The sequence below is a fragment of the Rosa rugosa genome, chromosome 1 (genome assembly GCF_958449725.1).
Source record: "Rosa rugosa chromosome 1, drRosRugo1.1, whole genome shotgun sequence".
NCBI classification, from domain to species: Eukaryota; Viridiplantae; Streptophyta; class Magnoliopsida; order Rosales; family Rosaceae; genus Rosa; species Rosa rugosa.
Window position 1 is genome coordinate 36224015 of NC_084820.1, and position 18624 is coordinate 36242638.

Below are 18624 nucleotides of genomic sequence, written 5' to 3' on the forward strand. Positions count from 1 at the left end.
AAACTAATCGATTCCATTTGCAGATGAATGGACATTGGTTTATAATATGTAAATGAATGAATAATTACCACAAGAGAAAAACAAGAACCAGAGGGACAAAGAAAGAAAGAAAGAATTCAATATCCAAACACTAGAGTCAAGTGGCTGGCTTAAGACTCGATCAGTGGTGGGCTCTTTTGCCAACGCCTCTTCTGTCTTACAATATTATCCAACCAACTCAAGTAGCTGCGCGCTTCCACTTCTGATTATACTGAACGTAATCACTACATTCTTTTCTAATGCCTCTTTGGAATTCAAGTGGCCACTTCTACTTCTACTTCTACTTGTAGGATTGTAGGAATAATTATTCTTTCTTATGTACGTCAATGCTCCTAAACCCTAAACCCCAGCCAACTCTCTAGCTTGAGTTTCGGAAATGGTCCCTTGAGTTTTCAAGCTTCCATTTCCAACTGGATGCTTACAAATTAAAAATCTAATCATGCAAACACAAACCAAGGTTAGTGTTGTATTAAGAGAATGGGAGTTGACCTTCATCTGCATGATACATTCAATTAATAAGCCGACTGAGACCGACTTTCTGCAATATCATATAGCTAAACTCGTCTCTAGGCTGCTGCATATAATTATGTATTATAGTTCTGTAGTAATGAAGCAACAAATTAATTCAACTGAATATTCAAGAGAGAATAGAGCTCGGTATTCCGTCTCTCTAAAATTGGACTTGCTAAATGTCAGAAGGCTTCCCATTCTACAATTTTATTTGAATATTTGAAAATACATCAACTGTAATTTAATAATTAAGGTCTTTATCAGAATTTTTAAAATTGCTCTCTGACACATCTAACATATATATAGTCTTCATCTTTATATTCCCTTCACAAAATTCCTTTAAGATAAGGCTACTTAAGGCTGACTGGCCGTCATATATATGCTAACCAAATTCTAATTTTTCTAAGGAGAAACCTCCAAAGTAACAACACTACTACCCAAAGGAAGAAAGAAAGAATGAAAAAGTAAAAATGAGCAAACTACCTGCTCTTATTTAGTACCTGCAGTTCAGTTATCTGCAATGCCATTTAGCTTCTTGCTTACAACAGTCACCTGCGAGCGCACATAATTTCACATATTAATGGCTAACATTATGAACAACTTATCCGTCACATCATGAACATAAAAACATTTGCTACATCCACATCCCTCTCTTATAGAAACAGAACCTACTTATTGCGTTTTGTGGAAAAATTTCACCATGTCAGTATTAACAATATGATCAGTAAATATATTATACATTACATTTGTCACGTCCCTGATTTTTAACACAAATAAAAATCGATATATAATCTCATAATTATACATGCGTGATGGTTCAACCATCAATAAAAAATACCTGGAAAACTTTTTTCCTTTAAACCAAGTACATACTGATACCCTGAACCCACTATGTCAATACACACCCGCTCCACAGAGTCATATATTACATAAGTTTACGAATTAAATTGTCACAACAAAATAAAACGTAAATGCTCCTCGGAGCTTACTACACAACGGAAGTCTTTATCAACGGTAAAGTCACAAAAATGGCTTCCTACCGTAAAGCTGCAAAGACGCTACCTCAGCTTCAGCCACGATTATATATCCTGACCTGCAGGATTAACCCCTACACCATTGAATAGTGCACCGGGTTGCCACACTACAAACCCGGTAAGCTTATGAAAGCTCGTATGAGTAACTCAAAACAACCACTAATCAACTCACACCAAAACTAAGGAAAACAACTCACACCTTGATCTCCTTACTAACACGTAATAAAGGAAAGCAACTCACTCTTTGGTTCCTTTCAAAACGTAAACAAAGAAAGCAACTCACTCTTTGGTTCTTTTCAAAACGTAAACAAAGAAAGCAACTCATTCCTTGGTTTCTATCAGTACGAAATAAAGAAAGCAACTCACACCTTGATTTCTTCTAAATCGTAAATAAGGAAAACAACTCACTCATTGATTCCTTAAACACAAACTAAAAAAAGCAACTCACACTTTGATTTCTTTCAAATCACGAAATAAAGAAAGCAACTCACGCCTTGATTTCTTATAAATCGTATATAAGGAAAGCAACTCACACCTTGATTTCTTTCAAATCACGAAATAAAGAAAGCAACTCATTCCTTGGTTTCTATCAGTACGAAATAAAGAAAGCAACTCACACATTCATTTCTTCTAAATCGTAAATAAGGAAAACAACTCACTCATTGATTCCTTAAACACAAACTAAAAAAAGCACTCACACTTTGATTTCTTTCAAATCACGAAATAAAGAAAGCAACTCACGCCTTGATTTCTTATAAATCGTATATAAGGAAAGCAACTCACACCTTGATTTCTTTCAAATCACGAAATAAAGAAAGCAACTCACGCTTTGATTTCTTATAAATCGTATATAAGGAAAACAACTCACACCTTGATTTCCTTAAAACACAAACTCATGAGTTAGATATAACCTCGCTCCGTTACCCCATGAATTACACTGGCAGACAGACTAGAGCTCTAACTGAAATCGTAACCACTCGTCCGGCCAAAGACGTGATTACTCGATATACTGCCTAAGGTCACCATTTGACCTTAAATTCCTCAGACCTCTCAGTGCCTCGGAATAAAACATTAAAGAAGTCACACAGGACTCAAAATGTTACACAAATCTCAATGCTTTTCAAAACAATAGAAATCATCATTTCACAATCATTTGTTTTCCGAAAAGCCACAACACAAAACAATAACAGCACCATTCATGCATATTGCTTCCATCAATCAACAAAATCCACCAACACATATATATTTCACGTAAATATATATATATACGTAGTCATTCACTCATGAATGCCTACTAATACCAACTATAGTTTACAGTTAAATAAATAACTCTCAAAACAATAAAGGTAACTTCGTTCGTAAATGAACATTGTAAGATTACTCACCTCGAAATTCCCGCTGCGTCTTCAATACATAACAAAGCAGCACAACCACCAAAAACGTCCAAGAATACTTCTTCAAGTACCTAATCACATATGGTCTCAACTTAGTAACAAATCACAAGCGATTTAAGTTCGAAACCCCCGTTTTGAACTAAAATCCCCAAAAGTGACGTCAATCGAGGCGAAACCACATTCGAGACCACCCAATGTCTCCGGAATACTCCTACGATCGATATGTCAAAACCACAAGTCGATCAAATGCTCAAATCCTCTAAACCTAATAATTGATAAAGAGTTATGGTAAATTCTTCTAATATCCAGATTTGCTACGAAGAACAGTTCCTTTTCTTAAGTACTGACGTCTGAGGTGTACATGGACTAGTTTAGTGAGAAGAGTGCTATGAAATTTAGTGAACTTTTATGTTTTCTCATGGAAGTATTTTAACTTCTATTTTTTATTTTTTTACTTCTGTTTTAATATAAAAATTTGAGAACATATCTTTCTAGCTTTGAAGTTAAATGGGATAATTTGAGAGATGGAAGGATAAAGACAGCTCCAAATACATTTTTGGGCTAAGAAATTAAACAATAGACAAACCAAACTGTTGCGCTTTCTCTTTAGTAATATATCTATTCGTCAAATTTTTTATATAACAGAACAAACACAGCAACTTGAAACTTCAACCTCCGCTCTGTTCCCATGTCTTATTCATTTACCAATAGGAATCAAGTCATCAGGTCATATAGATAAGAGAGACAGTCATAGTTATTGAATCGAAGACATTAACATCATGATCATAATATAACTTGGAAAAACAGTAGCACAAATTTAAGATTCTAGATTAAAACAGACTGCACTACTTCTAGATTCCTCTTTATTAGTGACAGCAGTTGAAAAGACAAGAGACAACATGATTTTGAGCCAAACCCAACAAATCAAATTCAGCTGAACTAGTCAAATAAGAAATTTCTAGCTTTAGACGCATTAGCATAAAATGAGAAAAATCAAGCAAGTTCCTGGTAAGCTCAACAAGGCAGGACCCAGGTCTCAGTCATTACAGGGTCTTAAGTAGAATTCAAAATTCAAGTTGCACAAGTTGACCATCGAAATAAAATCTTCCAGGAGCAAGAAATTCTCAGCAAGGCTATATTATTGAAGATGATATGGGTGTCATATAGAATAGAAGATAAGATACAAGAACTTCCGAATTTGACAGGCTAATGAATTTATAATGACACAACAAAGAACGTGTAAAGAACACTAAAGTACAGAAATCTTGCAAGGCTAGCTTTCCATACTTGCAAGGCTTTCCACACACCTTTACAAATATTTCTCAATGCTTGCAGTCAATGTGGTTTTAGGCACTGCACCAATTACAGTGTCCTTTTTCTCACCCTTGTTGAAGATCATCATGGTTGGGACGCTCCGAATTCCATATCGAGTCGCAATTGAAGGACTATCATCCGTGCTTAACCTAAAGCAGTTAAGCTTCCCAGCATACTCCTGTGCTAGTTCACCTACAACTGGATGGATCATGCGGCAGGGCCCACACCAAGGAGCCCAAAACTCAACCAGTACAGGGCCATCGGCTTTGAGGACTAGTGATTGCCATGTTGCATCGGTAACTGTGGGAACTGCAGTTATAATTATAAAGCAAAAGGGGTGATCATATATTTGACTGCATTTCACAAGAAAGAATCACTGCTAAATGTGATTTTAACACAAAGGGAAACAATGCTGTAAATTTATCATCGTTTTAAACCTAACAATTAGACGACTGTTGCGAAACATAATTTCATGAGAATATGTTTCAGAATAAGTACAACTATTACTCCATCAGTTCAAAAAGTAACCTCTTACAAATACAAATTATTGACAATATAGATGCACTTGCATGAGTGTATACCCATGTTGGCTGAAATATAGATGCACTTGCAAAATACAGGAAGACTACAAATTTATCAGATGAACTAATGAAAAATGGTATATGGTCCACTATTAGGACTTTATGGCATATGAATGGAGGGGTTAAATGTGCTTATCATCATTTTAAACCTAATCAATACCATATGGAGGGGTTTAATGTTCTTATCCATTGAATTGACAAGAAGTGTACAGGTGGGACAACAGCACCAAGAAAAAGATGCCAAAACTTTCAGTAAATAATGTACATATATAGGTCTAACCAACTTTCGGTCCCTTCTAGTTGACTGTAACAAAACTAAAAAAACAAGAAAACAAAAAAAATCATTCCCAGCACCAAAAAATAAATTTGAGGCCTTTTCTCTGACTTATTCATCGTTTTAGTTTACAGAAAATTTTATTTTATTATGATGCTTCCTTTCCCTGCCTGACAATTCCAATGTATCCTTTTATACAAGCTCAGTGTCTTTGCCAAAAAAGAAAAAGAAAAGCAAGCTCAGTGTAAAATGGGTTTGCCTAAAGACAGGCCTGCCTAACCATGATTGTGGACTCATATTGGTCATTAAGGCTTCAACATTTCCATGTCGTCCCTGCCCGGCCTATTCGGAAATGTAATGGAAAGTTATTGCTCTCCCCATCAAACATAGACAAAGTGATAGACAAATAAATTAAAGCAATACTCAAAAGAAAATTGAATATTTCCTGGTCGTGGAATGCAGAAGGTGCCTAGTCCTTAAATCCGTGTGGTTTCAAACATGCAGACTACATATAATTTGCACCTCTACAAATGGCAATGTTTCCAATAAAGACAGATGTGAAAACGAAGAACACAGGTATCTAAATTCTTTTCTTCAGTAAGTTCAAAAGAAAATCAACCTGATCCACAGATCAGTAACAAAAAAATCTATTTGCATTAGTTGGTGCCTTTTAATAAAAATTCCTAGAAAATTACCGATGTCAGTTCTAACAAAAAAAAAAAAAAACAGTTCTTATTTGACAAGGAATTTTCTTTATTCCCCGCATGGCCAAATAACTGTCTGAGGTATTACCGTGAGACAGAATCTTCATTGCAGTATTAAAGTGGGACAGTAATTTTTGTACATAAAAATATTGACTTTTATAGCTTGTGCTTTTCCTTTGGCTCGTGTTACAAGCATATAAAGGTCAGGAATATGTTCTTGAAAAATATGAAAAATCTGAAGATCTTTGTGCCACAGTTAATTACTGCCAGACAATAAGGCCGACAGACAGTAAACTTGAAAAAAAAGAAAACAAATGCCAGTTATTGACCAAATTTCAAGGGTTTTCTGCTGATAGACATAGCAGACTTAGAAATTTAACATATTTAGCAGACAAACCATCAGCTTTTAGAAGCCCAGATAATGGAAAGTTTAAAGTTGTGCTGTTGCTCTTACAAAATTGGGCACTGATGTTCGTCCCTCAAGGAATAGAAATTATAAAATTTGAATAATAAGAGAATGTTTTCCTACTAAAAACATGGGTACATCTCTTAAAAAATGCTCTTACCATCGAGCATGAAAACTATTCAATCAATTTAACCATTGATAAGATTTTTAATTTGATCAAGGCTCACCCTTGTTTATAGTCAGAAATAAGGGTGATACTTTTGAGGATGGTTTAACTCTATTTAAATCAAGCTGGTGAGAGTAAACCCTAACCTGCTACTAAATCCTGAAACTCATGCCAGGAGCTCATTGCAGTCCATGAATGAGTAAATCACAAGCATTAACTAACTTGAATCGTCATTGTTTAGGTATGTCTCATGACCTAGAACGCAAGAAAAGCAAGCTAGCTCTATTTTTTGAATTGTTGGTTCCTAGAATTATAGAGCGAATCCTTAGCAGGAGAGTAGTGGAGCAAAGATAAAAAAAAAAACTTACTGTCAAGAGCGGTGGTGTTTTGCGCTTGAGAGACAATGGCGGGCGTTGATGGACGACGAGAGACTTTTGGAGTAATGGAGGAATATAAAGGCGATTGAAGCTTCAAGCCCCGGAATTCCGGTAAGGCACCCGGTCTGCGGCGGACAGAGACGGAAAGAGCCGGCCTTGACGTGATCGCCGGCTGGAGATATGACGGAGAAGAAGAATAGAGAGCGGTGGATTCAGCTATGGTCGCCATTTATTTGTGTGAATGAGAGATAAATTGGGGATCCACAATTTGATTATATATATAATGAGAATTGAGAGAGATCATGAAAGTTAGATGGTGGGAAAATAAGGAAGGTATGAAAGGCAAGTATTGGAGTTTGATGATCCAGTGGAGGCTTGAAAAGTAGCTAGCAGCCAGCTAATTCAACTTTCCATTAACGATTCAACATTCCCACCTGAACCTAACCTTGGTTTTTCAGTTCATCGGACATTCTACGGTACCAGCAGCATTTGATGCACGGACTCACAAAATCACGTTAAAAAAATAGAAAATTACATATAAGTAACTGACTAAATTTACAAAAACAGAAAACCCATCTTGTATAAGATTTATACAAATAAGGACACAAAGCCCAAGCCCAAAGAGAATGGAGTAGACCTAATCTCTGAGATTTCATGCGTAATTACGAATCAATACAATTTTTCATTAAAATTACTGCAATGCCATTATCAAAAGATTATGATTTTTTTCTCTCAACTCCCTCCGTTCAGACCCAAACTTTTCTCTTCTCTCATCAGCTCCCTCTAGCGACTCAAGACCTCGACTCGTCAACGTCGCCTCGTCCGACTCAGGACACTGCCGCAGCTCCGGTGCCAATCGTCGATCTCAAGTCAGATGTCGGCGAGTCCAACCCGCAGCTCCGATGCCGGTGGTCGATCTCACGTTCTCTCCACCTCCAGCTACTCCTCCTCCTCCTCCTCTTAACTCCGCCGATCCCGAGGCCCCAATCTCCTTCGATCCTTCAATCCTTCTTCTTATTCGGAGGTTTGTCTTTGCTCTCAGCTTCGCATCCACTTCTAATTCCATAGTCTCTGCTATAGCTTTCTCACATTTTGTCGGAAAAATCAAATGCTGGAATGAGGAAGATTTTGACTTCTGATACTGTTGGATTGCTGCTTCTCACTTGTGTCGACTGTTTTTTCAATTTTGTGTTGCATTTTGTGTTGGATCTAATTGGGAATCGAGTGGTTGATTAGCTGTTATTTCCTCATTTGATTAGTACCAATGAAATTGATCACGAAACTAGGGTACTTGTGGTAGCAGTAGCATGCTTAATGTGGAGGTTCAATGAGGCACTTCTTTTCAATCTCTTGATAAACTAAAATTTTCGTTAAATATATTTTGGTTTGGATAATTTTTTTTTTTTTTTTTGGAAGAGTAGTTTGGATAATTTGGATGTTATTAAGTTGGTTTAAGTACTGGTAGCAGTAGCATGCTTATGAAATGTTGTGGATGTTGTTATGGTTATCAAAGGCTATGATATGGGTTCTGCATTACAGACTTCTTTTACAGAACTAGGGTACTGGTCGTAGAAGTAGCATGCGTAATGTGCTAGGTCAAAAAAAGTTGAAGCCATGATAATCGTACCTGAACTGGCATTTCTTTTGTATAGAATGCTTTTCAGAATGAGATGAAGTCAAAAAGCAAAGAAAGAAAGGTATTGATAATGCTATCTTGGATTAGGCACTGAATTTATGGTGGTAGCAGTAGCATGCTTAATGTGGAGGTTTGGTAGGATGCTACATATAATTTCGCCAAATTGTACGAGTGATAACTCTTATGCTCTATGCACATTACAGACTTCTTTTACAGAACTAGGGTACTGGTGGTAGCAGTAGCAGTACTATGTGTGCAGTTTTCAACTTACATACTATTGTTATGTGCTACTGTTCAACTTACATACTATTGTTATGTGCTACTGTGTTATTCTTGTATTTGTGCTACTGTGCTACTGTGTTATTGTTGTAATTGTTATGTGCTACTGTGCTATTGTGTTATTGTTGTTATGTGCTACTGTGTTCAATTGAAGTTTCTTTCTGCAGTTTATTGTTGTTATGTGCTACTGTGTTATTCTTGTATTTGTGCTACTGTGTTATTGTTGTATTTGTTATGTGCTACTATGTTATTGTTGTTATGTGCTACTGTGTTCAATTGAAGTTTCTTTATGCAGTTTATTGTTGTTATGTGCTACTGTGTTCAATTGAAGTTTCTTTATGCAGTTTATTGTTGTTATGTGCTACTGTGTTAAGTTTATTGTTGTTATGTGCTACTGTGTGCAGTTTATTATTGTTATGTGCTACTGTGTGCAATTTATTTGAAGTTTCGTTCTGCAGTTTATTATTGTTATGTGCTACTGTGTGCAGTTTATTTGATGGTTATTTGTGTGCAGTTTATTTGAAGTTTATTTGTGTAGTTTATTATTGTTATGTGCTACTATGTTTAATTGAAGTTTCTTTCTGCAGTTTATTGTTGTTATGTGCTACTGTGTGCAGTTTATTATGTGCTACTGTGTGCAGTTTATTTGATGTTTATTTGTGTGCAGTTTATTTGAAGTTTCTTTATGCAGTTTATTATTGTTATGTGCTACTGTGTTTAATTGAAGTTTCTTTCTGCAGTTTATTGTTGTTATGTGCTACTGTGTAGTAGCAGAACTGAACGAGTATGAGTGCAGCGAGGGCAGTAGCAGGATTGGACAAGTGCAGTAGCAGAACTGGACGAGTATGAGTGCAGTAGCAGGATTGGGCGATGACGAGTGCAGTAGCAGGATTAGGTGATGACGAGTGCAGTAGCAGAACACAAGTACAAGTGTAGTAGCAGAACTGAACGAGTATGAGTGCAGCGAGGGCAGTAGCAAAACTGGACGAGTACGAGTGCAGTAGCAGGATTGGGCGATGACGAGTGCAGTAGCAGAACTGGACGAGTATGAGTGCAGTAGCAGGATTGGACAAGTACAGTAGCAGGATTGGGCGATGACGAGTGCAGTAGCAGAAAACAAGTAGCAGAACTGGACGAGTATGAGTGCAGTAGCAGGATTGGACGAGTACAGTAGCAGGATTAGATGATGAGATGAGAGTAGTAGGAGAGTGAGATTTTGTGAAGTAACATAAATGGATTATTCTCAAGGAAAAAAAAAGTAACATAAAGAATTATTCTCAGAAAAAAAAAAAAAAAAGTAACATAAGGGAATTAGAAGTCAAAAGAAGTAGTTAAGGGTAAAAAAGTAAATTAACTCATGGCATGTGGCAAGTGGAGAGCAGATTGTCCTTATTTGTAAGATTTGATCTTTATAAAATGATTAGAAGTTAAAAGAAGTAGTTAAGGATAAAAAAGTAAATTAACTCATGACATGTGGCAAGTGGAGAGCACATTGTCCTTATTTGTAAGATTTAGTCCTTATATGTTTAATTCAATCTTTAGATGATTTATTTGTAAAGTCATATTTTGTCAATAACTTAAATGTAATTTGTTATTAAAAAAACAGTTAATTTTAGTTTATCAATTTATTTACTCTTTTTTTTTTTTGAAATAATTTACTATTTACTTTGAGACGTGAGAATTTAGAATGAATACAGATATCTATTCTATATTAGTCTCACATTACCCACGTCTTTCTTCTATAGTTACCTCCTTATTTATTTATTTATTTATTTCTTTTACTTTTTAATACTAGCAGGGCCCACCCACTATATGTGTGGAGAGAAGTTAAAGGTAATGGAAAAACTTCTCGTACAACTACCACATTTTCTGTTTTTTTATTTATTTTTTGTTTCTATTTTACAATTTATCATATCATCCTTATTGATTAATTATATTTCATAGTTTTTTAATATATAAAGGCTAAATTGGTAAAAAAAAATCAATTTTGAAGAGCAAACTCTCTTCTCTTAATAATAGTACTAGACTCCAAACACACCCTATGAGTGTGGATAATTACGTGGAAAGTTATTTCACAGAATGTAAAGAAAATTGCTGCACATATTTTGTTTTTGATTTTTTTTTGTTAAATTTCTTTTGTTTTTCTTTTATTTGTGAATTGACTATTTTGTCTTTCTCAAATATTTCAGCTCAAAAGTTTTTTAATATTTGAGGGATATTTTAGTAAAATTATTCTGTTTTAGCTGACAAACTCTCCTCTCTTAATAATAGTGTAGATAGGTAATAATTTCTCTCTTAATAATAGTATAGATAGGTAATAATAATTTTTGTAGTTTTTTTTTTTGAATCCAAGGAGGTCAGCTATTTATTAAGAAAAGAAGAGTTTACAAAGTACAAATATCAGCTGCAATTGCAGCTTGTAAAACATCTGGGACTGAAAAATAAAATTCATTCTCTGTGAGAGAATAAGCATGGCTAGCTAGCAAATGGGCCACCATATTTCCTTTCCTACCTATGTGACTCACATGTAAGACATTCTGAGCCTCCAACAGCAACCTAACATCTTCATATATTCTTCCAAGCAATGATGTGTTAACAGAATCATGAGCTGAGAGTTGACTCTGAACTTCCATTGCATCAGTCTCCAGCATAACTGGCCCAAAACCATGCTCCACCGCAAACTCCAAAGCCACCTTGCAGGCCAATATTTCAGCGTGTTCTGGGGATATCAAACCATGCAACCGACAAGCACCACCTCCCAGCATGGTACCTTCCTCATTCCTGAAGACAAAACCCAGTCCCCCTTTCCGAGAAACATGATGGAATGCCCCATCAACATTGATCTTCACCCAACCCACCGGAGGAGCTCTCCACACCACCCTGCCTCTATTTCTAGGCTGGGACGGTTTCAAACTGTGGAATCTAAATTCCTGCAGCCTGGACGCAATTCCCACACTAACATCCACAGCCTGACACTTCTTCTGATTCCAAATCCGGTCGTTTCTTTCCTTCCAAATCCCCCAAAGGGAGAATAAAAGTTCGCCAAACAGAGTTAATGACAACTCTTGAGCACATTGGTTCAACCAGCCAATAACATCACTATGCATATTGCTCGGGCTATAACAGACCTGCTGGAGAATGGCATTTTTTTGGATCACTTCCTTAGTGAATAGACAGTCCCTACATAAGTGAAGAGTCGTTTCACTGTGACTCTCACAGAAAACACACATATACGAGTCCAGAACCACACATTTCGAAGCCAGCCTGCCCAAAGAAGGAAGGATATCCAAGCAGACTCTCCAGATATGTATTTTTGCTTTGTTTGGAATAACCACCTTCCAGAGCTTTTTCCAAAACCCGGTCCCAACAGGAAGTTGCAAAGGATTGTAGCTGGTTGAATGCATGAATGCAAACCGATATGCCGTTTTGACTGAAAACTTACCATCCTTCGAAAGTTTCCAACAAAGCCGGTCACTAACCACCCTCCTACTTAAAGGAATTGCTATAATGGCAGCTGCTTCCTCCTCCAAAAAAAGCTCCTGTATTAGAGGGACATTCCACCTTCCCACATCACTCATCAGCTCACTAACTTGTGTGACCTCAACCGCTGCCAACCCCGGGGTGGTAGGCCGCCCAAGAGGTAGCGCCACCACCCAATTATCCGAGTAGATGGCAATATCCGCCCCATTACCCACCTGCCAGTAACAACTTTGTTGAAGTAATTCTCTAGAAGAGAAAATACTTCTCCACGAAAAAGAGGGAGACGCATGAGGCATAGCTTCCCAAAAGGAAGTATCCGAAAAGTATCTCGCTTTGTAGATGCGAGCAATAAGAGATGAAGGAGTCGTCAGGATCCTCCATGCTTGCTTGGCTAGCATGGCAGAATTGAAGTCGGATAGGCTTCGAAAACCCAACGCACCCTCCTCCTCCGGGTTACAAAGAGCATTCCAACTCTTCCAGTGTATCTTCCTTTTATCTAACGTGCTCCCCCACCAGAATCTTGCACATTGCTGTTCCAGATCATCACAAAAACTCTTTGTAAGTTGAAAAACACTCATAGCATAGGTAGGCAAAGCTTGGGCCACCACCCTGATCAAGATATCTTTACCGGCACCACTCAATAATTTTCCTTGCCAGGAAGATAATTTTTTTGACAACCTTTCCTTAATATACTGGAAGGTAGACGTCTTCTTCCTCCCTACATAAGTGGGCAGACCTAAATATTTTGCATGAGATTCCACAACTTCCACTCCCAACAAGTTGGAAATCTCATCCTGTAAAGCAACCGACACATTCTTGCTAAACACCACTGAGCTCTTAGCAAAATTAACTACCTGGCCAAAAGCCCTCCCATAAGTCTCCAAAACCTCCTGTATAACAGAACAGGACTCCAAAGAGGCTTGTGCATAAAGCATACTATCATCCGCAAACAATAAATGATTCACTGTGGGTGCATTAGTACATACCGCAATGCCCGGTAAAAGACCCATTGCTTGTTTTTGTTGCAGCAAAGCTGAAAAGCCTTCAGCACCAATAAGAAATAGGTAAGGTGACAACGGATCTCCTTGTCGTAACCCTCTGCTAGGAGTAACATATCCCCGTGGTCTCCCCCTGATCAAAAAAGAATACCGCACAGTACTTACACATTGCATCACCATTGAAATCCAGTTTCGAGCAAACCCAAACCGGCACATCACTCTCTCCAGAAAAATCCATTCCATCCTATCATAGGCCTTGCTCAAATCCAATTTCAAAGCTATGTACCCATCATCTCCATCACGCTTGTTATGGACAACATGAGCAAGTTCATTTGCCACCAATATATTATCCGTAATCAATCTGCCAGGGACAAACGCACTCTGGTAGGGGGATATCACCTCAGGTAATATGACCTTCAGCCTGTTAGCAATAACCTTCGAGCAAATCTTATAGAGAACATTACATAGGGCGATTGGTCACAAGTCTGACATGTTCTCTGGATTACTTACTTTCGGGATAAGGCAAATGTGGGTAAAATTAATTTGCTTGAGCAATTGACCAGTATGAAGAAAACTATGAACTGCGTCAAATATGTCTCCACCAATAAGTTCCCAATAGTGTTGAAAAAAGAGAGGAGGCATCCCATCAGGGCCAGGAGATTTAGTAGGGTACATCTGAAAAAGAGCAAAACGTACTTCCGCCATGGTATAAGGCGCACAAAGTTGATCATTCATCTCTTGAGTGACACATGGAGTAATAGCCTCAAGAGTCAAATTCATAGCCTCATAATCAATTTCGGAAGCTTGAAACATTTTAGAGAAGTAATCAGTAACCACTGTCTCAATACCCACGTCATCCTCTTGCCACTGCCCATCTTCATTAAATAAACCTAGCAAGGTGTTCTTTCTCTTCCTGTTCTCTGTTTTCCGATGGAAGAAACCAGTATTACGATCACCTTCTTTTAACCAAGTGATCTTTGATCGCTGCCTCCAAAACAACTCCTCTTGGAATAATAGCTGCTGGAGTTTATCCAACAACTCTTTCTTCTCAGATTGTACACTCACCGAAGGGAAAACATTCAGCAATTCCTCCATCCTCGAACGAATTCCCAACATCTGTAATTGCCTACCCCTAAAAACCTCTTTCTGCCACTTATTCAATTGAATTCTAGTGTGCATGATCTTCTTGGTAGCACAAAACATAGGTGTGCCAGACACGTCCGTTCCCCACGCCTCCTTCACTACCCCATCACAATCCGGGTGTTGTAACCAAAACGCTTCAAACTTGAAGCGATGATATTTAGGCCTTACCAGTATAGGGGCTGTACTAGCGCACAGAAGAATAGGAGCATGATCTGAGTCCGAAGGTGCCAGATGATTGACTCTAGTGTGGTTAAAGATATCAACCCACGACGGGGTGCACACAGCACAATCCAACCGCAGCAAAGTTTCTGAATTCCACCAAGTAGCCATGGCCCCCTGATACCCCAAATCCAGAAGATCACAATAGCCCAATGCCTCCCGGAAGCCTCTCATTTGTCTCTCCGATCTGATTGGGCCTGCAACCTTCTCCCCATTGTTAAGAATCTCGTTGAAGTCTCCTATGACCACCCAAGGAAGGGAATCACTATCGGAAAGGTCACGCAACAACTGCCATGACCTATCCCTTTCACCAGTTCGAGCATATCCGTAAAAACCCGTCAATCTCCATGACGGAGCCCCAGATTCACCCACAACCAAGGTGTCGATATGGTGTGCAGATTTGGTGCCAATCTGAATCTTCACATCATCAGTCCAAAAGAGTCCCAGACCCCCAGCCTGCCCTGCGCTTAAAACCTCCTCAGCATGAGCGAAACCTAGCGCCCTGCGTAACTTCTCAAAGTCCTCAACTCTGCTAATCTTAGTCTCACATAAGAATACAATCTGTGGGCGATTCTGAGAGCACAAATCCTTCAGAGCCCTAGTTGTAGCATCATTGCAGATCCCTCTGCAATTCCAGCTAAGAACATCCAAATCCATGGACGCTAAATTTTGCTTTCTTCGCCAAGAAAGTAACCCTAGTTCGCGAGCGGCTAGGTCTTCTAACTCTAATGAATATATAATTTTTGTAGTTATTTATTTCAATTAACTCAATAAAAATAATTAAGATAATTTAAAATTTAGTGGCACTTTTGAAGGCTTCATTTTATAACGGTAGAGATTTATCTACAAGTAAATAATAGTATCCACATATATCAACAAGTTAGAGCCGTCACCTCTCTCGATCTCTCTCTAAACCTACGGTTATGGTTTCAGTTTCTTTATTTCCTGTCAACAAAATGAGATCTGTTGATGCAATGGCTACTAGGCTAGCCTCCTCTCTTGCTATCGCTGAAGGTAAGAGACATATCGATTTGCATCCAACACAGGGCCAAGGCTTGAGACAATCGAAGGTGTTCTTGGTGGGTAAACTCCTCAAAGCCCGCAACATCAAGAACAAGTCATTCATGGGGATGTTGTCGCAATGCTTGGAGGATCAATGAGGTGTTGCAGGTGGAGGAAGCTGAAGGGCAGAGAGTGTTCTTCACGTTATCTGACCCTGTAGATAGGGTTCAGATCTGGCGCGGCGCGCCATGGGGCTACAACCACTCTCCGATGGCTCTCGCCTGGTATGATGGCATCATGCCGGTGGATAAGGTCCCTCTGACTATGACGTCGTATTAGATTACCCTTCAAGTAATTCCGCCGGCTTTTCGATCTGACCGAGTCATGACAATGATCGGGTATACGATGGGGGACTTCCAGGAGATCGATAAGAATGCTAAGAAGGCCGAGAAGCTCCGGATCAGGGTTGAGATTCCACTGAACAAGCCATTGCCGTTCAAGCGCTGGTGTTGGGTGGAAGATGAAGTCGAGTTCCTATGTAGATTCAAGTATGACTAGCTTTTCAGTAGGTGCTCTAACTGTGGGCTTGTGACTCATGTGGGACTACCATGTTCAAGACCGGCGTTGGATGAGGATGACGAGAAGGCTAAGCGAACTATTCTGGGGTCCTAACCTATGGCACCGGTGGCAACATTTGGTGGCTTGCCGATACATGGAAGCACGACGATGTCGTCTTCTGGCACTGCTAGTGGCAGCAGGGTTAACGGGACCATGAGGGCTAGGGTTTCAATCCCATGCTCAACCCTCGTGTTCCGAACTCCATTACCAGGTCTGGTTGTCGAACCACCCTTGAGTGCTATGTTTCCAAAACAGAAAAGACAGGTGGTGGTGCGGAACTTGCAGGAGAAGGTAATGACTCCAGAGGGGATTGCCGGCAAACGTCGAGGCCGAGAGGACAGTTTAACTGTATTTCCAAAAAAGCTGAAGCTGAATTTGGCTGTGGGTAAGAGAAACCTCAACTTGGATCTTGAAAAACTTGGTTTGGTTAATTTCGTGTTGTGCAGGAGGAGGTCAATTCTGGCCAAATGAAGAGAAAGGGGGGTCGACCTATTGGCAACAAGAACAAGCTGCCTTCTGGTGAAAAACAAAAGGCCTCAAAGCATGGTGAGGGTAATGAGAAGAAAAAGTCTCCCAAGAAAAGCACTCTGGCGAAGTAGTTTGTGGGTAAAAGCTCCAACTTGAAAGGGAAGGAGTTAGTTCTTTTTTAATTTCTGTTATTGGGGTTAAGCTTATGTGAGATTGAATGGACTTCTATGAGTCTTCTATGATGTTTCTAGTTTCTTGCTTGTACCACAATTGCATGATTGACAATGGAGGGCTAGTTGAATGATTTTATTTCTGTAGGGGGCGATGTTTGTTCATTCTTAGATAGGCTTAGGTAGGTAGTTTGCTTAAAAATGAGCGTCCCAGAGAATTTAATAATCTGCTCTGGCTTAGGTAGGTAGTTTGGATTTTTTTGCCGGATTTATTTTGTAAGTTCTTGTAGACTTTAGCCTTTGGCTGTTGATCTAATGAATTTAACTTCTAATTCAAAACCACTGCAAGTGGCCTAGTGGTTCTTGCCTAGTTGGGTGTGCTCCCCAACCTAGGTTCGAACCCCGAAGCTGTCAAAGTGGCCAGGCATTGTGCTGTAATGCACAGTTGAAGCATTTCACATGCGCCGAAGGGGTTTATCTTGGGTCTAGGAAGCCTTTGGGTTCCCCTTGACAAAGTCAAAAAAACTTCTAATTGAAAAAAAAAAAAAAAAAAAAAAAGTAGAGATTTCTTTACTACTATAAAGGGAAGTCAAAATTTGGTGTCAAATTTTGATTTCCCATAAATGTCTTTTATAATAAAAGTAAAAACTCATAATGAGATAATCTCAAAGGATTATTATGATAATTTATAAAAACACAAAATATATAAAATTAAGAAAGTGGGTGAGAAAAAAACTTTCACGTTCTTCTTCTTTCAACAATAACATGTGCATTGCATTTCTTTTACTTCTACCTATTTTCTAATAGCAGTAAAACCCTAGAAGACAGAAGCCGAAGTTATGTACAACCATCTCGTCTAGTGGCGCTACGATGTCGCCTTGTCAACATTGTGATGCTGCCAGACGGGCGACGATAATTTAGGGTCCTTTGTCCTCTGGGTTTACTTTTTCTCGAGGTTTTGACAGTGGTGATGGGTTTTTCCTGGTCGAAGCAACTTTGTGTATAGGGCATTCATATGCTCCGTCTTCAGGGATGATGGAGGTGGTGCAAACTGGGTGTTTAATCCACGGCAGCGGCGACAGTGCAAGTATTGTTGATGGGGTCAGTGACGGCTAATTCACAGCAGAGATCTGTGCTCGATTTGGGTTTTGGTTTGACTGCTTGGCGAGGTTGTTGCTCGTCCTCTAGGTGGTGGCGCGCGGAAGTGGTGCTGGTTCCTTGAAGCAGGACGGAGTGTTTTCCTGGCGAATCATGGCGGTGGCTCGTAGTGAGGCGTGGCAGCGGCGGGTGAATTTGCTGCACAGGTCGTGTAGACTGAAAGAAACTAGGCTGCTGTCAAGCCTAGGTTTTGGTTGTCCTTTGGGCTGAGCTGTTATTTTAAATTAGTTATTTTTTATTTCTAATAATTCCCTACTTGTGTAGGAATCTATGCTTGTTAGTTTTAGTAAGCGTCATTGAGTTTTGTTTACTTCGCCTATTTACTATGTTGTGGTGTTAACATAGTTTATAGACTTAATTTTTTAAGTGAGCATGAAACTGCTGAATGAGTGGACCTAGTCTATGTATCGCTGTGACACCACCACAAATCTACCCCATGTCGGTAGAGGGAGGAGGATATGTAATGACCAATTCTCGCTTTAGATGAATGATATACTCCCGATTTGGGTTTGATTCCAAAAAAAAAAAAAAAAAAAAATTAACGTGTGCATCGCACAGAGTTGTTATGGTAATCTACAAAAACACTAAAATTATAAAATTGAGGTAGTCAGTAAGAAGAAAGCTTTCACATTCTTCTCATTTTAACAATAACAC

The 18624-nt window shown here is 38.9% G+C and overlaps 1 protein-coding gene across 1 annotated transcript; it reads right to left on the reverse strand.

The window, feature by feature from the left end:
* Positions 1–4071: 4071 nt before the first annotated feature.
* Positions 4072–7174, reverse strand: LOC133724771 (uncharacterized). The gene is made up of 2 exons (XM_062151619.1): positions 6791–7174; positions 4072–4600 (listed from the first exon to the last, which is right to left on the reverse strand). The coding sequence occupies exons 1-2, from the start codon at positions 7026–7028 to the stop codon at positions 4287–4289; spliced, it is 552 nt and encodes a 183-aa protein (XP_062007603.1). The 5' UTR covers positions 7029–7174; the 3' UTR covers positions 4072–4286.
* Positions 7175–18624: the final 11450 nt, after the last annotated feature.